At 37.3% G+C, this 22691-nt stretch overlaps 2 protein-coding genes across 2 annotated transcripts in view; one reads left to right on the top strand and one right to left on the bottom strand.

Moving 5' to 3' along the window:
- ENKUR (enkurin, TRPC channel interacting protein) overlaps positions 1–12696 on the bottom strand; it is a gene marked incomplete at its 5' end in the record, with an annotated part of 22335 nt that extends 9639 nt beyond the window's left edge. Inside the window, 2 exons of the mRNA XM_081104112.1 lie at positions 1380–1525; positions 12620–12696. Coding sequence (XP_080960238.1) covers positions 1380–1525; positions 12620–12696 — 223 coding nt within the window. The remainder of the gene's footprint in view (positions 1–1379; positions 1526–12619) is intronic.
- Positions 12697–13343: 647 nt separating this feature from the next.
- On the top strand, positions 13344–21872 carry THNSL1 (threonine synthase like 1). Its single transcript, XM_081110885.1, has 3 exons — positions 13344–13558; positions 18109–18169; positions 19526–21872. The coding sequence occupies exon 3, from the start codon at positions 19578–19580 to the stop codon at positions 21807–21809; it is 2232 nt and encodes a 743-aa protein (XP_080967011.1). The 5' UTR covers positions 13344–13558; positions 18109–18169; positions 19526–19577; the 3' UTR covers positions 21810–21872.
- The last annotated feature ends 819 nt before the right edge of the window (positions 21873–22691 follow it).

The raw sequence follows: 22691 nt of genomic DNA on the forward strand, positions 1-22691 counted from the left end.
TTTAACTAGCTATTGTGAAAATATTTTCTTATAAAGATTTCAACAACAAAAGTTCAGCTTTCCCATTGAAAAAAGTTCAAACTTTAAAACTTTTTTTATGAGTATTGTCAGTATTATGAATAATTGTTTCTTCAGAGGAAAGTTACTGTAAAATCACCACATAAATAAAAAAACTTGATGTATTGAAAGCCCAAGAATCTATTTTTTTCCACTAAAACTACTATTAATATAAGGTACCTAACATACAGCTTAATAAATAAAGCATTACCAATATAATTGAAGTTTCCTATTCACTCCTCCCTGGTTGCAGCTCACCTAAAATAACTGCTATGCACATTTATTTTATTTCTCTATACCAAATTCTCTTCATTAGCTGCAGGTGAAACTGTCCATTTTTACATAGTCTCTTCAACCTGACCAATCCAACTCATCTTTTTTGACAGAGCCACATCAAAATGCGTTGTAAATATATTAAAATGTAAAATAATTACTCCCCCCCACCCCCCACCCCCACCCCCCGCCCAAGAGCCAAAGGCAACAACTCTCTTGAAAAACCTTCCTCACATCTTAACCCCATCACAAGTACTAGGGACTTTGACTTTATTTATTTCTGCATTGTTGGAGCATTTTATGAGCTTATATAGCTTTTATTATTTATTAAAAAAATCCATACAGGGTGGGGCAAAAGTAGGTTTACAGTTGTAATACAGATAAATAATACAATCATTAATAAATAATAATAAAAGAATCATCTCTCAGTTTCATGTATTCACAACTGTAAACCTCCTTGGCCCCACCCTCTACTTATTACTAAAAACAAACCTATGGACTAGATTTACCTTTTGTTGTGGACTGAATTGTGTTCTCCCAATATTCATACATTGAAGACCTAACCTCCAGTATCTCACATTGGGACTGTGTTTGGACACAGGATCTTTTTTTAAAAAAAATACATTTTATTGATTTTTTTACAGAGAGGAAGGGAGAGGGATAGAGAGTTAGAAACATCAGTCAGCTGCCTCTTGCACACTCCCTACTGGGGATGTGCCGGCAAGCAAGGTACATGACCTTGACTGGAATCGAACCCGGGACCTCTCTGTTCGCAGGCCAACGCTCTATCCACTGAGCCAAACCAGCCAGAGCTAGACACAAGATCTTTAAAGCGGTACTTAAGTTAAAATGAGGTTATTAGGGTGGGCCCTAATCCAAGACACACTCAGAGGGAAGGCCACGTGGAGGGGCAGGAAAAGACTGCCGCCTACAAGGGAAGAGACACCTTAGAAAAAAAACACCCTGACAGCACATTGGTCTTGGGTCCAGCCCTCAGAATTGTAGCAAAATAAACTTCTGTTACTATGAAAAAGAGTGATAAAACCTACTGGGAGGAGCAGCTTTTTCCTTTGAGTGTTTCTTCAGGAAATCCTTTGGAGAAGGTACTTCAACTTTTGGTGGCCCCATAGTCTTCATTGCAGTTTTAACTTTTTTCATGTCCTCTTTCACAGCTGTCTTAAAAACTGATATGTACCTAGAATTAAAAGATGTTGCAGCATTTATATGTCTAGTAAAAAGTATTTAAAGTTTAACATAGGATATACATTTCTAATTTAGGTAAGTCTATATTCATTGGAAAATAGCCAAAAAGCATAATTATCTGAACCCTGTCTTCAGGTTTAGTCAAAGCTAGAGAGAAGCTTTGCACTAAGGAAGAGTTGCTGGGCTAAGAGGTTCATAGTATTTCCTTATTATTCTTTGAACATATGAGGCACCAGTAGTGATTTTCATCTGTGTGTGTGTGTGTATGTGTGTGTGTGTCCTCCTCTCTCCCTCCACCCCCCCCCCCCCATTTTTTTTCTGATCAGTCTGGCAAGGGTTTTATTAATTTTATTGCTCTCCTCAAAGAACCAGGTTTTCACCGATTTTCTCTAACGTTTACATATTTTCCATTTCAATAATTTCTGCACTGATCTTTACTATTTCTTCTTATTTTGGATTTAATTTGCTTTTCTTTGTTAAGTTTTTAAGGCGCAAGTTTAGATATTTGACTTTAAACCTTTATATTTTCCTATTACAAGTATTTAAAGCTATAAAATTCCCTCTATGCATAGTTTTTAGCTGCATCCTACAAATTTTGACATGCAATGCTTTCATTTTTATTAAGCTCAGAATACCTTTCTACTTGCCTCTGACATCTTTGACTTAGGAGCTTGTTTAGATTTTTTGACTTTCAAATATTGTGGGATTTTTTCAGATATCTTAATGATTCTTAATTATAAAAAAAAGTGTACTTTGCTATTGTTGGCTGGAGTGTTCAATAAATGACAATTAGGTCAAACTGGTTGGTAGTGTTCTATTAATTACTGAAATCCCTGGCTATAATTGTGGATTTGTCTGTTTCTTCTTATAGTTCTACTAGAGGCCCAGTGCATGAAATTCATGCATAGGTAGGGTCCCTAGGTTGGAGCCTTCTGGCTGCCAGTCGAGGCCTTCCTTCCCTGGCTGCTGGCCAGGCTTCCTTCATTCCACACCACCCCCTGGTGGTCAGCGCATGTCATAGCAAGCAATCAAACTCCCGGTTGCCAGGTTGAACTTCCAAAGCGACACTTTGCATATTAGACTTTTATATATATAGATTAGTTTTTGTTTTATATATTTTTGACACTGGTAGTAGGTGCATAGTATTTAGGATTACCATATCTTCTTGAAAAACTAACCACTTTATCATTGCTTTTTAATGCTTTTTAAACCTGCAAATATTTTGTATTCTAAAATCTCCCCTGTCTGATATAAATATAACCACTCCAGCATTCCTTTGATTTGTGGTGACATAATATTTTTCCATTCTTCAACTTTTTACTTATTTGTGTCTTTATTTTTAAAGTTTTTTTTAATGGAGAGCAAAGAATTTTTATTCTTTCTAACAATCTCTTTTACATGACATGCTTAGACCATTCACATTTAATATTATTTTTAAAATATTCACATTTAAGTTTTCCACCTTGCTATTTGTTTTCTATATATCCCATTGTTCATTCATCCTTTTTAAAAATCCTGCCTTATTTTTATTTATGTTTGGATTTTGTTTTTCTTTTGTGAAAATTCTAAGGTTTACTATAAATATATGTTTAACTAATCACAGGCTACATTCAAATAATGTTATACCACTTCATATGTGGTATAAGAACCTTATAAAAGAATACTTGCATTTATCCCTCTCCCAATCTTTGTCCTAATGTGGTAATATATTTTACTTCTATATAGGTTATAAAACCCACAATTATTATGTTAATTTTCTTTTAAGAATCTCTTTAATATTTTAAAGAAATTTTAAAAGAAAAAATATTTATACATATACAGGGTGTCCCCAAAATGTATAGACACTTTGATAATTATTCATTCCAATGAATTAAATCTGAAAAGAAAGAAATGTCTGAGCTATCAGCTGTTAAAGTGTGTATACATTTTTTGGGGGGACACTCTGTATTTCCCCTTTTCAGTGTTATTTCATTGTATAAATTCACATTTCTGACTCATACCCTTTCTTGTGCATTAAGAACATTTTAACTTCCGACTTCTATTGTTTCTGATGAGATATTTGCTGTCCTTCTTTCTTCCTCTTTATGCAATGGGTTTTCCTTTCCTTTGGCTACTTTTAAGATTTTGTTCCTTTATTATTGGTTTTAAGAAATTTGATTGTAATGTCCCTTGGTATGGTAATGTTCTTCTCCTTTTCTTTTGTTTCTTCCTCCTCTTTCTTTATTACGATTCCTGGATTTAGGGATTTCATTAAGTCTGCCAAATTTTTTTTGCCATTAGTAAAATATTTATTCTGTATACCCACCTCTCTCCTCCCTTTCTGCCATTCTATTTACACTTATGTTAGGCAGCTGATAATTTTTACAGGTCACTGATTCATTTTCCTTTTCCATTTTTTTTTATTTTGTATTGTTCTATTATTATGTCTTCACATTCAACAATATTTTCTTCAGGTTCTTGGATGCTATTAATCAGTGTTCTATTTTCATTTTAGACATAGTATTCTTTATTCTATAAGTTATATTTGGGTCTTTTTCAAAATCCTTTCATTTTTTCCTGCATATTGCTCATGTTTTCCTCCTCTAACTCTTTGAACATACAGAGAATATTTAAAATAGTGGTTGTCATATCCTTCTCTACTAATTCTCGCATTGATACCAATTCTTTGTCTGTTTGTATTTACTGATTTTTCTCTTGGTTATGCATCATATTTCTGTATCCAGAAGAGCTTTGGTCTAGTTCTAGTTTGGCTCCACTACTGAGGCAATATGAGTACACTCCTCAATGCCCTGTGTCTTAGGTGTTTCCACTCTGGCTGGTGGGAATATGAATTTTATTTGGCTCTGTTGCCTTCTGTTAGTTATTTCCCTGGCCTCAGTAGTTTCCTCACATACTTCCATACCTCTCTACCTCTCTCTTTCTCTCTCTCTCTCTCTCCCCACCCCTGCAGTGCTTTGCTGTGAATTCTACATGCCTTGTCTTGGCCTTCCTGAACCTAAACTCTGTCTTCTTAACGCAGGAAAACCGCTAGATTTTGTTTCAATTCCTCTTCCCTGGGCTTTGCCCTATAAATTCTCTCCAGAGAATATGTTGGGGCAATTGTAGGGCTTCTTCCCCTTTTCTTAGGGATGATTGCTCTGTGCTGCCTATTGTCCAGTATCTGAAAACCATTGTTTTATATATATTTTCTGTTGTTTTAGTTGTTTAAGGTGAGAAAGTAAATTCCATCCTTGATTGGAAGCAGAAGTTCACCACATTTAGCAACTTGTATTCTCTTCGTGCTCATGTGGATACGTTAGTTCGAAGAAACATGAGGTGGTTTCTTTCTTTTAGGGGCCTTTCATCAATCTTGAACTCAATGCCTAGGAACCAATTATGGTCCACACTGAACAAACTCATTAGATAGATAAGGTTCAATCCAAACCTGTGTCTTAAAATTTCCACAAAAGTTGGAATTGTCAGATATGATCTTTTGGTTAATAAAATATTCCTTTGGGGAAAAAAAGAAGTAGGTGTACTTTCACCACTTTTTAATTTGCAATCTTGTGATTCAATACATTAGCTTGTGTGAGCTCAAAGTTTACCCATCTGTTACAGAAAACAAGATATTAATGATACATCTTTATTTTTCTAAATTATAAAAAAGTGAAACTAATAGAATGTCAATTACATCTCAATTTTAAAAATTAATAAAAATCTAGGTTCCCCCTTCTCCTCAATCCATTTCCAGAATAAATTTTTTCTGTATTTCTATTTATGTATAAATTGTAACTTAATTTTAAAAATTTAACATAATGTGATCTTTTCCCATATTAGTACATGTAAAGCTTATACTTTCTTCTCAATAACTACATTTTATTCAGTTTTCTGGATGGTGTGGTTTTATTATAAAGATCTAGAAAATGACTTTATTAGATAATTGGCCATACATTCTACCTTTTATTAGATGTGAGTTATAGATTATTCTAAAACGAAAATTATCATCTTCAAAAAACATACCATAATTGCATTTATTTTATTGCTAATAATCACCACTTAGTGAGTCATATCAACTTTCTAGATATACATTTTAAGGCAGTTTATCTTAATTACACTCAGATAAATACGGACCAAAATTTGGGACAGGCCCTAACCGGTTTGGCTCAGTGGATAGAGCATCGGCCTGTGGACTGAAGGGTCCCAGGTTCGATTCCAGTCAAGGGCATGTACCTTGGTTGTGGGCACATCTCCAGTGTGGGGTATGCAGGAGGCAGCTGATCAATGTTTCTCTCTCATCGATGTTTCTAACTCTCTATTCCTCTCCCTTCCTCTCTGTAAGAAAACCAATAAAATATATTTTTAAAAAATTGGGACAGTTTGATAAAGCTTGATTGAGATTTTTTTTCCTAATACATTACTTTGTGTATTAATGGTTAACTACTTTTCTTTCTTTTTTAAAATTTGGGCCAATAGTATTGCAATGTTTCTCTGTTGCATAGAACTTTAAAATCTAGACTACATTAGAAAATCCTTCCAATTATTTCTTGAAGAGAATTTTGTCAATATACATAAAAACATCTTAAGCCTATTTAAAGGCACTGAAGTGATAGTCTTCAGTTCAGCCTCAAGACTATATCAAGTAATTCAATTTCCATAAACGGATGTCAAGTCTACTCCTAGCTTGGTGGGTTGTCAAAGCTATGCTTAGTTGACAACACATATATGTGTCATTGAATATAATTTTGATCTCACTGCTGCTCAATACTTATTGCAAGCTGATGAGAGAAATAATAAATATGGTAGATTATCAAAAGGATATGTAGGTAATGTTTTCATTTAGATCTGTGTTGTACAATACAGTAGCTACCAACCACATGTGGATATTGAGCACTTGAATTGTGGTTATGTTATATTCTTAAGTCATAGTATTTTAGATATATTGGGTTAAATATGTCATTAAAATTAATTTTACATGTTTTTTTTCTACCTTTTAAATGTGGCTATTAGGAAATAAAAAATTACACATGTGGCTCACATTTTATTGGATAGTACTCATGTAGAGATCAGAAAAATTATTCACTGAATCAAACAATATAGTGATATAATTGCATATATCATATCCAGACACATCATATCCATGTCTCTACGTTGTTTTTCTTATGTTTTGGCATGTGGCCACTGGTCAATAATGAGAGTAATATTAGACCTATGAAACTCAGTGTATTTAATGTAAAAGTGTGGCTAAAATCTTTATTACATTACACACATCGTTTCTCCTCTCTTTGAACCAAGGAGGACGTATAATCCTGGCTTCATACCAAGATTACTTCTCAGCTACTGCTTTGCTTTTGTCTTATGGAAAATGTGACTTACACTGTAAGTGACCTTTAGAGGATCATGGGAAGCATGTTTCTCCTTTGTGGGTTGCCCAGTTTCTAGTTAGCACTGAATCAAATTTATACCAGACTTCAAGCAAACTTACAATATTTTAAAGCATACATTTCATGTACAAGGAATTTCATGCTCATTTGTGGTATTATTTTATTTTTCTATCATTATTTTTTATTTGCTTTGATATCCTAATTTTAAAAATCTTATTACATTATAATGTGGAAATGTGTAAATAAATACTAAACACTATCTAATACATGTTAAATTATCTGAAGACTTAAATATAGATGCTATTGAAGCAATAAGTATTCATTAGGTTTGTTTCAATTAGTTACTCAGATTAAAAGCAGTGTGCAAACTGATTAAAGTTATATGCTTTGATGTCAGACTTATCATTCTATCTTAGCTCTTGTTCATCCTACGTGCCCTAATGTTCTGGGCCTGAGTTTCTCCTTTCCTACAACTGAGCTAATACTACTCATCTCATAGGGTTCTTGTGAAAATTAAGTAATGATTGTATAAAACAGACCAGTGCCTGGCACATTATAAACACTAATACATCGAACATATTATCATTATTTTTATTAGTGGTATTCTTATTGTTACTATAATTACTGGATATTCATCTTGCTTAAAAAAAAAAAACACACCTGTTTGACCTGGGGGATAGTCTACAACCAACAAGATGGCAGCCGGAAGCCACGGAGCTGGAGAAAGCAGGAGGTGCTGTGGCCAGCCTGCAAACAGCCATCACCTCCTCACCCAGGCTGGCCAGGTACCCCAGGGGGGGACCCTCACCCTGAGGGGTTTGTGGCCAGCCTGCAAACAGCCATCAGCCCCTCACCCAGGCTGGCCAGGCACCCCAGGGGGAACACCCACCCTGAAGGGGCTGTGGCCAGCCTGCAAACAGCCATCAGCCCCTCACCCAGGCTGGCCAGGCACTCCTATATAATAAAAGGATAATATGCAAATTGACCCTAACAGCAGAATAACTGGGAATGACTGGTCACTATGACCCACACTGACCACCAGGGGGCAGATGCTTAATGCAGGAGCTGCCAGTACAGCGGTGGTGGTGCGAGCCTCTTCCACTGCTTCAGCAGCTATAAGGATGTCCAACTGCAGCTTAGGCCTGCTCCCCGCTGGCAAGTGGACATCCCTCGAGTGCTCCCAGGCTGCGAGAGGGATGTCTGACTGCCAGCTTAGGCCCAATTCCCCATGGAGTGGGCCTAAGCCAGCAGGTGGTCATTCCCCGAGGGGTCCCAGACTGTGAGAGGGCACAGGTCAGGCTGAGGGACCTCCCCGAGTACACAGATTTTTGTGCACCGGGCCTCTAAATATATATATACATATATATATATATATATATATATATATATATACACACACACACACACACTCACACATATATATACATATATGTATATATGTTTGTCAAGAATGAATGTATATATAAGCATGAGAAGTGCACTTGGGTAAAAACACACAAGAGATGAAGAGAAGTATTATTATTGTGTAAGTCCGCAGAGAGAGATAGCCAGATGAAAAACCTGAATATTGACTTCCAGCACTAATTAAAAAACTGCCCAAGACCATATATTACAGAATGGGATTTTTAGCATAAAATTTCATTATGCTAAAACAAAAACATTTGGATATTCTAAATTTTCTGTGAATATAAATTCACTTAAAAGAACTATTGTCTTCCCCAATTACTGGCTGTACTTAGTAAGCAAAGAAGGTAAGAACCTCAGAAGAAAGTAACTATGTCATCTAAAATTTCATAGTAGTCAAGATTGCTTAGCAAACTCAGATACATAACTGGACTTTAAACAAAAAGATGTTACAAACCTTCAGAAAATACAGTATAACAGCATTAAAATGGAATAAAATGGAAGGTAGTCCAAGAAAAATGCAAAGCTCCAAAAATGAAATTCTGACTACATGTCGGAATTATCCCAATGAAAACCAAAAAGGCATGAAAAAGGAAACAACTACTGGGTGCTTATGACATTAAATATTTCATTTTCAAAATGCCTGTATATAGAAACTCCATGCTGGTGAGCCTGATGCCAATTTCAAAGAGCTTCTAAAAATTCGTAGAGCAGCAATGATAGCATGAGCCACTTGGAGTTTCAGGTCACTGAAATGAAGATCTTTTGTTTTTTGAAATGGTAAAGCAACTTTCTCAATGTAATTTTTATGTTTATTATTTATTTATTTAATATATTTTTATTGATTTCAGAGTGGAAGGGAGAGGGAGAGAGAGACAGAAACATCAATGATGAGATAGTATCATTGATTGGTTGCCTCCTGCATGCCTCGTACTGGGGATTGAGCCACAGCCCAAGCATGTGCCCTTGACCGGAATCAAATCCAGGACTTTTCAGTTCACAGTCCAATGCTCTATTCACTGAGCAAAACCAGCTAGGATATGAAGATCATTTTTAAGAAATATAAGACTCAAAAATCAGGAAAATATTTTAGACATAATATACACCTTGATGTTAGTAAAGCCTCTTATTAAATCCTTACTGATAAGGTAGAGAAATATGAACTGATTAATGAATGCATTTGGATGACTGACTGAATCTTCAAAAACATTTATTGCTGTCAGTCTAGAAAGAAATATCTAGTGGCCTATTAAAGTGCAAGGTACTAGCCCTATTCAATGATGGATGGAGATATAAAAGACGTTGGATCTGCAAATGTCACAAAGCTGGGAGGGATGGTTAAGAGAGTGTATGAAAGATTCAAAATTCAAAACTATCTCCATAGATTAATGCTAAGTTTAGATAAAAAAGAACCAGCTACACAAGTATAGGATGGGAGAGACTAAACTTAGTCATAATTCATGTGGGAATTTCAATGTGAAACAATGATAGGACGTGACTGCCATCATGCTAATGGATGCATAAATAAAAGTATTGTGCACCAAGGAAAGCAGATGAGAAGTCAACATTCAGGCCATATTGGAATATTACTTTCAACAAAAGGGAAAGAGAGAATGATTAAAGATATTAAGTAACGAGTTATCAATAGAAGGGTCACACATTTGGTGATGATCTTGGAAACCATCTCATACATCATGAGCAACTGAAGTTTTGAAAACTGATTAATGGTTTCTCATTGACTTTAACATGTGTTGTTGTTTTTTGTTAATCATCACCCAAGGATATTTTCCACTGGTTTTCTTTAGAGAGGGTGGAAGGGAGATAGGGAGGGGTAGAAGGAGTGGGGAAAGAAAGAGAAATAGAGGGAGAGACAGAAACAGAGAGAGAAGAGAGAGAGAAAAACGTCAATGTGTGAGACACACATTGATTGGTTGCTGAAACCTGAAACACAATCATGCCTTCACTTGAGAATCCGAACCCGAGACTCTTCAGTGCTCAGGGCCAATGCTCTAACCACTGAGTGACACCAATCAGGGCTGACTTTAACATTTTTATATCTTAAGTCCCAGCTTATAGTTCCACTGCAAAAGGTTGCCCTTCACCCCACTTTGGTTACATATATCTATCTGGTAACATTTATTTATTTTAGTATATCAGTATTTTAATGTTTATATTTTTGTTTGCTAAAGAAACTAAACTCTGATGTATGGGAGAGCACAGTATAGTCAATTTTTGATTTCTCCCAGAAATCCAACTCTTTATGAAAGCTCGACAATCACCTTGCCAGTCTTGCAAAGAGCCACCGAGAGTTTTCTTGAAGCTGGATTTATAACTCAGTAATACAGATAAGCCTTATAGCTTAATACATTTCTTATGGTTATGTAATTTTACTATCGGTAAGGAGATTCAGACAAGTTTGTGTTAGTGTGGTGAGAAAAAAGTGTGATTAATTATGCTCTGTTGTTTTTTTTTATGAATTAGCGGTTTTCGTGCATGCCATCAAATTAAAAACTCCTCATCGTTGTTGCTGACAGTGTAGGCTGACTTAACAGAGAAAGTGTGTGGCATCACATTTAGATGCCTTCTAGTCCCTTCACCATGAGTTCCTTTTTCCTACACACTCCTTCAGAGCAAACCAAAATGTTTGTGCTGTCACTGCAACACTCCCCAAGGGCAATATTATACACCTAATAGGGGCTCAGTCAATGCTTGCCCAATGAAGAATGATCGTTCCTATAAAATTTCTTGAAAAAATCACCTAGATGCATAGTAAAGCGTTTAAATTTACCGAAGGACAGAACACCTGTCTAATACAGCATCTTACCATTCAAATTCAGTCCTCTATAGAAATCACAACCTACCAGTGGGTTACAGAGAGGAGCTGTATCTTGTACAATATATAGGAATTTTGGACCAAAAGTCCATTTACCAAGAGTTAATTTGAACACTCCTCATAAACTGTGCACCTGTATCATATCTTCTTACTTTATATTCCCCTTTCCAATTTCTACTAGATTTTGAAAAACTAATGGAAGTCAATGTAGGTACTGCTCTGGTTAAAACAAAGAAACTCAGGCTGGTGTTGCTCAATGATTAGAGTCTCATAGGTGCACCAAAGGGTTTCCAGTTCAATCCCCAGCCCAGGTCATGGCACATTAGGGAGGTGATGTATCATTCTCACATGGATGTTTCTCTCTCCTCTCTCCTCTTCTCTCTCTCTCTCTCTCTCTCTCTCTCTCTCTCTCTCTCTCCCTCTCTCTCTCTCTCTCCTTCCCTCCCTACCTCCCCTCCCTTCCACTCTCTCTAAAAAATTAATGGAAAAAATATCCTTGGGTGATGAATAACAAAAATATAAAAATTAAAAAATGGAACTTCTTATTGAAGATGTAAATATTAGTAAAAATAATTGACCATAAGACTGAAAGGGGCCATAAAGACTCATTTCTTTTACAGATAACAAGTGAAAATTTATTCATGATCCCAAAGCCAATTAGTTGAAGCCCCCCGTTTGTTTTTTCTCCCAGCCCAGTGCTCTTTCAATGTGGTTTTCACTTAAATCAGGAAAAGGAGAAAGGTAAAAGACAGCCAAGTACTAGAAGAAATGAGATTTTCTCTATTACCTACTTCTTTTCTCCCCATAGATTTAAATAAGTTCTAAGTCTCTACACAGGAGTGTAAATGGATGTTTAGTTTGTGATTACCTTTTTGAAACTGGGGAATTTAAGAGGTCCTATCACCTATGTAAAATTTTTAACTGAGTTACATATTTTTGGTTCTCCATCCACTCTTCCTTCCATCTATAAGACCCGTAAAAGACCTTAGAAACTATCCAGTCTATTTTGTTTCACCGATGAAAACATTGAGGCTCAGAAACAAATTTATATTTGACAATAATCTTGGGGGAAAAATAAGTACTACACCCTTAGAAAAAGAGCAGTCAGAAATAAAACATGGAACTCCTGAAACCAAATATGAAATATCCTAACACAGGATAATAAAATTGTGATTTTATCAACAAGAAATTTCACACTAGTATATACCACATATCATGTGTGAGCAATCAGATAAATTATAAAAGTCACATGCCCTATTACAGGAGACTACCATAAAACGGCACTGGATCGCCCTCTCTGAATTTTGAGATTCTGAGTAGCTAGATTTTGCAACCTTTTCTTTAAGAAGTTATCATTCAAGGTTACTTCATTGAGACAAAAGTATTTTTTATTTCTTTTTAAAAGTCATATGATGCTTTGATTAATCCTGAAATAGAAGAATTATTCCGCATTCTTGTTTCAAGTGATAATCTTGTATTGCCCACATACCTAGGAGGCGGGGGAGGCTCCTTCCAGTCACTGGGTATGAGGTTGTAAATGCTCTCAGAAGGGCATGTTGGATCCATGGCCACCAAACGGCTCCTCAAAACTACTTTTTTTTTTAATGAAAATACCAGTATCTCTGTCCCTTTCTTCACTGCATCCCCTTTCCTTTCCTACTCTCTTGCCTTCTCAAGGAACTAAGGTTTCTCTCTTTCACACAGTTCCCCTTTGACCCCTTTTTGCCGTCCTCTCTTGGGAAGAGGATACTCTTTCTATTCCTCTTGGGGTTGGTGAGCGTCTAGACCGCGCGCTTGCCATGGAAACAGTTACTAGGCAACGGGGAAGTGGGCGGCCCCACTGCAAACCATGCTTCCTCTCTCCCGTCACCGCAGCTCAATTCTTCTAACTGGAAAGCTCCATGTGGAAACCACGTTTATATGTGCCTTTGGGAGTAATGGGGTGAAAAACGGCGTCCCCATAAAAATGTTGCTTTTTTCTGTCTCTGTATATATGGAGAAAGATTCAGACACAAAAGCCCAGCGAGCGCGCTGGTCACACAATAAGGCTCTTGTGCGCAGGTCCCAATTCCGGCAGGGGCGGGGCCAGCGGCTGAGGCCACGCTGACGCACGGCCCACGTGGAGAGCCGACCAGGTAGGGGCGGGGCCGGAGTTGGCTCGTAGGTGGAGCCTGACGAGAGTCACGAGAGTCACGTGCCTGACGCTGGGCGGCTCCGGAGGTGGGTGTGGCGCGCGGGAGCGCAAGGCTGCACCGGCGCAGGCGCAGGAGCGGGGGCTGCGGCGTGTGGGCGGTCCTGGCGAGGTCCTGGGCCTGGGCCGGGGCTGGGGCCGGAGGTGTGGGGTTCGGTCCCGAAGCGACACTGGCTGCTCCTGGACACGCCCTCCCATTTCTTTCTCTTTCCCCGTCTTCTCAGTGTGATTTTCTGGGTGAGTTATGAGAGGAGAAAGAAAGGGAGGCCATAGCCACGGGTCCGCTCCCATCGCATGCCTTTCTCCTCTCGCGCCCTCCCCTTTCCCTCCTCGCCTGTCATCACCGCTCCTTTCTCGGCCGGCGGTGCTCGGCCGGCGGTGCTCGGCCGGCGGTGCTCGCTGTGCGCCCCGGGCCGCCAGGCCTGCGTCCCCCGGTCGCACCCCGCCTCTCCCCGGCCTGCGCCTCCCCGGTTCTCTGCTCTTCGCCCGGTCTCCCCGTGATCGGCCCTCCTCTTGGGTCTTTGTCCACAGTGTGTGGGCTTGTTTTTTAAACGAGCAGCCTGAACCGGAGGAAGCCTTTCATATGGGCCCTGTAATTTTTGCCCCCCCCCCTTTTTTTTTGGTGTCCTTTTTTGAAAATCGTTTTTTGTGAGAAGCGGTTTTTGTCCGTTCTCAACCCATTTGGTCTTCCATAAACCAGCTCATACACGTGTGGCCGCTGGGAGAAACTGGTTTAAAAGCTTTTGCCATCCCAGCCTCTAAAAGACATTTTGGCAGTGGGATGTGGGAAGGAAGGCAGCCTGGACCAGCCTGACAGCGGCCACTCTGCCCGAAGAGAACAAGATGCTGGGGTGGAGAGCGCGCCAGCTTGGGCCGTCTCCATCTCAATGTTTTTGTTTTTTGCTTGGCATGCATAAAGAAAAGTTTTGTTCTCTATACATGTTAAGATTTGAACGAAGGCCTCACAGTGATAATACCATTAGCCCAGTGGATAGTCACTGGCCCAAACTTACAAATTTTCTAATTAGAAGGGACACTTGGGATGGTTTATGGTAAACAGTTCCTTTAGGGGCCAGGAAGGGCAAAGGAAAGCGCTTCTTTAGTGAGAAAGTACCGACTGGCCTCAGCTAATCCCAACTTTCTGGAGTTCCTGAATATAGTATTTTCACTGTCAGTGTACTTATTGCACCCTTAAAATTACTAAATAGAATTTAAGATCTCCTCACTATAGTATATTTAGTTTACAGTCATGATGGAAGTTGTTAAATCATTTGGTAAGGACCCCTTTTTTTCTTCTTCTTAGATACTTGATCTGTAATTCTGCTTGCTTTTTAAAAAAAATATATTTTATTTATTTTTTACAGAGAGGAAGGGAGAGGGTTAGAGAGTTAGAAACATTAATGAGAGAGAAACATCGATCAGCTGCCTCCTGCACACCTCCTACTGGGGATGTGCCCCCAACCAAGGCACATGCCCTTGACCAGACTCTAACCTGGGACCTTTCAGTCCGTAGGCCAAAGCTCTAGCCACTGAGCCAAACCAGTTAGGGCTGCTTGCTTTTTTTTTTTTTTTTTTTGAAAGTATGTTTACAAAGAATATATTTTTAATTTCTATATTTCCCTCAAAACGGCAGTACTGTTCAAGGAAATGCCCATGTCCAATATGTCCACAGGAAATCAGTGTTGGTATACCATCAGAGATCATGCACTTTTTCTCTAAAGGGCTAATTAATCAATATTTAGGCCTTTGCAGGTCAGATGGTTTCTGTTGCAACTACTCAACTCTACCATGGTAGCAGCCAAAGGCAGTACTAAACAAAGGAACAAATGAAAGCAAAGTTGTGTTGCGAATTTGGCCTGTGGGTTGTAGTTGGCACAGACCCTTGTTACAAATGGTTTCACATAAAAAGTAGGTGTTTTTTGTTTTTTCCTAAAGATTATTTTAATCTACTTAGATGAATAAAATAGGTGTAGGTGGGAATACGAATATGATAATTGGGAGGAAAATAAACGCTTTATAAAGACAAATATCCTTAAAATATTTTTCCAAGTTATAAAGTGGAAAAGTGGACTGTAAAAAGTCGAATTAGCCGAAACCGGTTTGGCTCAGTGGATAGAGCGTCGGCTTGCGGACTGAAAGGTTCCGGGTTCGATTCCGGTCAAGGGCATGTACCTGGGTTGCGGTCACATCCCCAATAGGAGATGTGCAGGAGGCAGCTGATCGATGTTCCTCTCTCATCGATGTTTCTAACTCTCTATCTCTCTCCCTTCCTCTCTGTAAAAAATCAATAAAATATATTAAAAAAAAAAGTCGAATTAAATACTCAAGACCATTGAGAGGATATCTAGCAGCAAAAGGAAACAACAGGAAGCTTAGTTGGCTTTGATACTAAGATAAATGCAGTGGTGAGTAGGCACCTTGTAAAATCCCTGTGATTACAGCATGGCATTGAATGTGCGCTCCTTTCACCCTCTCCACCTCACAATGTCTATGGAAGTGGGAGCTTGTTGAGAGGATTTTTGTTCAGAAGCAGCAGAGCTTTACCCCCACCCACCATTAGTTTATATCCTAGTATATTTTCATTTGTTCTTATTACTTGGAAAATAATTCAATGCTATAAAATGCAGTAATTTTAAAGAATTTTTAAAAACCTCAATATCTTTCTTCATAAGATAGTGGACTAGTTTTAGTCATCTGAGAAATTTAAATAGAGATTGCATTAATATAGGGTGACAAACAAGTTCATTGAACTGTATAGCCAGTTCTCATCAGGAGATAATTTTTGAAGTACTATGTCTTATTTTATTATGGAGGAGAATATAATAGCAAATATTTTAAATGGGTGAAAAATGTTGAATCCTTTTGACTAAGTAGGATTCTGACAATTTCCCAGAGGAATTGAAAACTAGGTAATTTTATAATGGCCAAGAGATTTGGTCTTTAAATGTTTTTGCTTTCTGACTCCTGTGTGATTGACTCTCATTCAATTTCAAATAGTTTTGTCCTTTGGCTAAGGAAAAATGTCCTCTTCATGACCATTATACTAAAAAACATGCTAACAGAAGTAAATGAAAAAAATGCCTAATAACATGACTTTCAATCATAAAAGAATGATATACAGTTGATCCTCATTTTTCACAGGTACCATATTTGTGGATTCTGGCTAAAATTTATTTATAACCCCAAATTAATACATGCAGCACTTTTGTAGTCATTTTCAGACATGCACACAGTGGTGAAAAATTTGAGTTGTCTGATGTGCATGTTCCATGCTGGAGTCAAACAGGGTGACCCTCTGCCTTCTTGCTTCCGCTCTCATACTGTGGACAAGTGTCCTTTTCATGTTCTATTTAGTGCCACATTTTTCACATTTTTGTGCTTCTCGTTGGTGATTTTGCTGTTTAAAGCCCAGTGCTGAAGTGCTGCCTAATGTTCCCAGGCAACAGTGCTATCAGTGCCTTACAGAGAAAATGTGTGTTAGATTAGCTTCATTCAGGCATGAGTTAAGAGGCTGTTGGCTGTGAGTTCATTGGTAATGAATCAACTTAATGTTCAATAAGATGTCTTTAAACAGAAACACATATAAAATAAGGTTATGTATTGATCAGTTGGCAAAAAATGTTATGACCAAAGGCTCACAGGGACCTAATCCTGTATTTCTCAGAAGCAGTGGTTTAATATTCACTAATTCAATATTCCTGGTGATTTTATAGAACACAAGTAACATGAATAACAAGAATTGACTGTATGACTTAAGTAAAATTCTCTTTCTAGATAAAAGTTACATCCATCTTCTCTTGTCATCTGGATTGCTTGCAATGGATGTTGAAGTCCTAAAATTAGTTTGCGGCTAAATGTTACAAAAGCAAAATTAGTATGTAGCTTAAGAATTCATCTTCTTTATTTTGCTTTAAAAAGATAGTATTTGTTACATGTTCTAACACTTAACAGCAATTTTTTTTCTTTTTTTAAAAATATTTTTTATTGATTTTTTACAGAGAGGAAGGGAGAGGGATAGGGAGTTAGAAACATCGATGAGAGAGAAACATTGATTCAGCTGCCTCCTGCACACTCCATACTGGGATTGTGCCTGCAACCAAGGTACATGCCCTTAACCGGGATCGAACCTGGGACCCTTCAGTCTGCAGGCTGACGCTCTATCCACTGAGCCAAACCGGTTAGGGCTTAACAGCAGTTTTTCTAGAGCCAGAGAGATTTTTATGATGAAATAATATTGATACAGAATTAATAAATTGAACGGTCATGATTCTTTTTTCCTTTTCTCTAATCCTCACCTGAGGATATGCCTTTTTTCTGTTGATCTTTAGAGAAAGAGGAGGGATGGAGAACCATCATTGCCTCTTGTATGCACCCCCTTAGGTATGTGCCTGACTGGTAATTGAACCTGCCACCTTTTGGTTTATAGGACAACACTCCAACCAGCAGAGCCACCCAGCCAGGACCGTAATTTTCTATTATTTATTTATTTATTTATATACTTTTATTGATTTCAGAGAGGAAGGGAGAGGGAGAGAGAGAGATAGAAACATCATTGATGAGAAAGAACCATTGATTGGCTGCCTTCTAACGCCCCCACTGGGGATCGAACCCACAACCCCAGCATGTGCCCTTGACCAAAATCAAACTTGGGACCCTTCAGTCCACAGGCCAGTTATTTTTCTGCACTTTAAATATTTCAATTGGGCATTGTAATAATAGAATAGTCTGCGTGGAATTTTGTGATTCTGTATGCAGTTATGATTAACTTGAGATTTCTTCCATTATAGACTCTACTTTTTTGCAAAGATTGACTTTGTCTCAGCATCTACAAACTCTTCATCAAGATTGGTACGTGTGTATCATATGTTTACAAGCCCCTGGGAGTTAAGCACAGCACATAGTACAAGTTGCAAAGCCAAATAAGGAAATGTATTCCTTCTCTTGACAGTTGCAATTTAACTTGTAAATTAAATTCAGTGTTAGTTTAAAATGACTTAAATGGTTAATTACAGAACAAAGTTTGAGTAGAATTGATAATCAGAATAGTAAATGACTGAAAGTTTTCAGAACATATTTAAGCCTATCATCTAACATTTAATATGGCTTAGTTGCATTTTGGTTCTACTATAGAATGTGTGAAAAGCCCCCCTGTGTAGTGGTCAAATTATCTTCATCAATTTAAATGAATGTTGCAGAGGTTATTAACTTGCATTTTACATGTGACTAAATTTTTGACTTGTCTGGCATACATTTGTGTTTAATGGTGAGTATATTTCTAAAAACAGGAATTTGACCAGTATCCAAAGCTGCTTTGGATTCCAGAATAATTTTTCCCTCTTGTCATTGATAACATTCTTGAGGGTTTTTTTCTATCACTCTGGAGTCTGGAATTTGAATTAAGTCTCTTCACTGATGATGTTTATGGGACAGAGACCAAAGTGGTGGTCTCATGCAGATAAGGTTATAGATATGTGGCCTTTGACCTTGCTGCTGATCATCACTTTAACTATTTGCGTAATGTTATACCTTTCATTCTAGCTTATTTTAAAAGGTCTTCACTATGAAGAATATGTAAGAAAGATTCTTAATAGTATGCATAGAAAAGGCACATAGAAATAAAATATCATGTCTGTGCCCTATAGTTTGGAAAATTATTTAAGCATTTTATAAGCAAATACTTTATTCTGGTTTCCTGTTGTGAATACTGTATCTAAGAAATGTATGAGTAACATAATTGTCTATAAACATGTTCATATAACTAAAGAGAAATTAAATATAAAAATAATAATCTTTTTGTGAATTCTAAGCAACCAGCATTACAACTTTAAATAACCCTTATTATATGGGTTATAAACCATAAAACAATTTTCATTACAGGAAAAAGAAATACTAATTTGATTTAGTATAATTTTTCAAAAAGTACCTATGATAATGGCATTTTCTGAATAAAGTTTCTGTTGCTTAATTGCTACAAATTATTAAAGTTTGATTATTCAGTGTCTTGAGACTTGAAAAGATTTTTAAAGTTGTAATATGCAGTATATGGAAATTTGGATTCAAATATTTTTTTAAATATCCCATAAATTTGGAAGATTTTCAAATAGTTTATGTACTGTGGACATGGTTATATTCACTCCTGTGAGGATTTTAAGTCTGTTGAAATTAGTAACCAGATGTCCTTTTTTGTTTTTATGTTTTGAAAAGGATTAAAGCCAGTTTTTAGGTTGGCTTTGGCAAAAATAAAAGTGAAAAGAGAATGCTCCACTTTAACCGATGTCAACATCTGAAACAAATAACCCAGAAATGTTTTTCTTTTATACATGTTAAAACGGATAAACATGCACAGCTATATCTTTCAAGATCCTTTGCACTTGCAGAATTAAGGAAGTCATGTCACTCAACTCACTCTCTTGTTGGAGACAAAAATATTATCCTGATGGGACTGCCTGGAGCTGGGAAAACAACAGTAGGCAGAATAATAGGGCTGAAACTAGGTTGTTGTGTCATAGATGTGGATGATGATATCCTTGAAAAAACCTGGAATATGAGTGTGTCTGAAAAATTACAGGATGTTGGTAATGAACAATTTTTAGAAGAGGAAGGAAAAGCTGTGTTAAACTTCACTACATCTGGAAGTGTGATTTCCCTTACTGGGTCTAACCCAATGCATGATACTAGCATGTGGCATCTGAAGAAAAATGGAATAATCGTATACCTGGATGTACCTCTAATAGATATAGTTAATCGTCTAAAATTAATGAAAATAGATAGGATTGTAGGTCAGAATTCTGGGACAGCTATGATAGACTTACTTAAATTTAGAAGACAGTATTATAAGAAGTGGTATGATACCCGTGTTTTTTGTGAAAGTGGGGCTTCCCCAGAGGAGGTAGCTGACAAAGTGCTTAATGAAGTTAAAAGATACCAAGATGTGGACTCAGAAACATTCATTTCAACAAGACACATTTGGCCTAAAGATGGTGAGCAGAAGGTTTCGACAAAATTCTTCAGTGAAGCTGTGATTGAGGGATTGGCTTCTGATGGTGGACTCTTTGTTCCTGAGAAGGAATTTCCGAAATTAGACTGTGGGGAGTGGAAAAGATTAGTAGGAGCAACCTACATAGAAAGAGCACAAATACTGTTGGAAAAGTGTATACATCCTGCTGACATACCTGCTGCTAAATTGGGAAAAATGATTGAAACTGCTTATGGGGAAAACTTTGTCTGCTCAAAAATTGCCCCTGTCAGGCATCTTTCAGGCAACCAGTTCATCCTGGAGTTGTTTTATGGACCAACAGGATCATTTAAAGATTTGTCTTTACAGCTTATGCCTCATCTTTTTGCACACTGTATTCCACCCAGTTGCAATTATATGATACTTGTAGCAACTTCAGGAGACACAGGGAGCGCTGTCTTAAATGGTTTTAGTAACCTTAATAAAAATGACAAGCAAAGAATAGCTGTGGCCACATTTTTCCCTGAGAATGGAATAAGTGATTTTCAAAAAGCGCAGATAATTGGCAGTCAGGAAGAAAATGGTTGGGCAATGGGTGTCAAGTCAGATTTTGATTTTTGCCAGACAGCTATAAAAAGAATTTTTAAAGATTCTGATTTTACTGGCTTTCTTACCGTGGAATATGGAACAATCTTAAGTTCAGCTAATTCCATAAACTGGGGCCGATTGCTTCCCCAAGTAGTTTATCATGCTTCTGCATATCTTGATCTTGTTAGCCAAGGCTTTATTTCCTTTGGAAGCCCAGTGGATGTCTGTATTCCCACAGGAAACTTCGGTAACATTTTAGCCGCAGTGTATGCCAAAATGATGGGAATCCCTATTCGAAAATTTATTTGTGCCTCTAATCAGAACCACGTTTTGACTGATTTTATAAAAACAGGACATTATGACCTAAGAGAAAGGAAATTAGCACAAACTTTTTCACCAGCAATAGATATTCTTAAATCTTCAAACCTGGAACGACATTTACACTTGCTGGCTAATAAAGATGGACAATTAATGACAAAATTATTTAATCAATTGGAAGAACAGCATCACTTTCAGATCGAAAAGAATCTAGTTGAGAAACTTCAGCAGGATTTTGTAGCTGACTGGTGCTCTGAGGGAGAGTGCCTCGCAGCTATTCATTCCACCTACAATAATTCCGGGTATATTTTGGATCCACACACTGCTATTGCAAAAGTGGTTGCAGATAGAATGCAAGACAAAACTTGCCCAGTGATTGTCACATCTACAGCTCATTACTCAAAGTTTGCACCTGCTATCATGCAGGCCTTAAAGATTCAAGAAATCAACCAAACGTCGTCAAGTCGGCTTTATTTATTGAGTTCATACAATGCATTACCTCCACTACATGAGGCTTTATTAGAGAGAACAAAACAGCAAGAGAAGATGGAGTACCAGGTCTGTGCAGCTGATGTGAATGTCCTGAAGAGTCATGTGGAAAAACTAATACAAAATCAATTCATATAAGTTTTCTGAGTAAAATAATTTTTTTTTGTTAATAACCATGCAATAATAAATCACAAGAATTGATTTGGAGTACAATAGCCTTTTTATTTAGCTATGTCTATATTATTACCTTTTGGAATTTCAATAGCCTAACCTCTAGGACTGAACTTTGTACCTCTGCATGCTCCTTGGATCCTTAATCTAGAAGTGACAAAAAGGTAGCATAGTGCACGGACCGTTGTGCTATTGTACTGTACTCTTTACTCATGAGGGATGCATCAGTTGCCACTTCCCAGCCCCACTTTTAGGTGGACCAAAATGCCTGGTATTTAATTTGGCAGTTAAAATATTTAAACACAGTTGTTAATAACTACTACATTTGTCACCATTACTAGTTCTCTTCTGATGAGAAAGATAATTTGCCGCTCAAATGGCTAATTTGTATGGAGGAAGTAGGTTATCTGCTAAGATAGAGCCAGTGTTTTTAACTCTGCTCAGAATCCGTTTGGGCTACAAATAATTATGTGTATGTGACACCATCCAAATTAGATAAGTGTTCTGTTTTCCATTCTCCTTTGGATGTTTATAGTTAGAGTGACGTAGTTTGAAAATCAGAACACATGATTTAAATCCAGGATGTAATAATCAACAGAACTACTTCGAAGTGGATTCAGAAATAAAATGACTTACCTATTTCAAGAGAAATTTTTTCCAAAATTCAGTGTATTTGGATAGTTCTATTAGAAGTATGTTTATAGTTATAGGTACCAGTTTCTCTATATTATTTGGAGTCCATTCTTCTATACCTGTTGTTTCCCTTTTCAATGAGCATTGCTTTTTTTGACAACTAAAACCACACACAATTGATGCACATATTTACTTTTTCTTTCTTTGTAGTAATAA

Source organism: Myotis nattereri, assembly GCF_964212035.1.
Source record: "Myotis nattereri genome assembly, chromosome: 1".
In the NCBI taxonomy this organism is placed as follows: domain Eukaryota; kingdom Metazoa; phylum Chordata; class Mammalia; order Chiroptera; family Vespertilionidae; genus Myotis; species Myotis nattereri.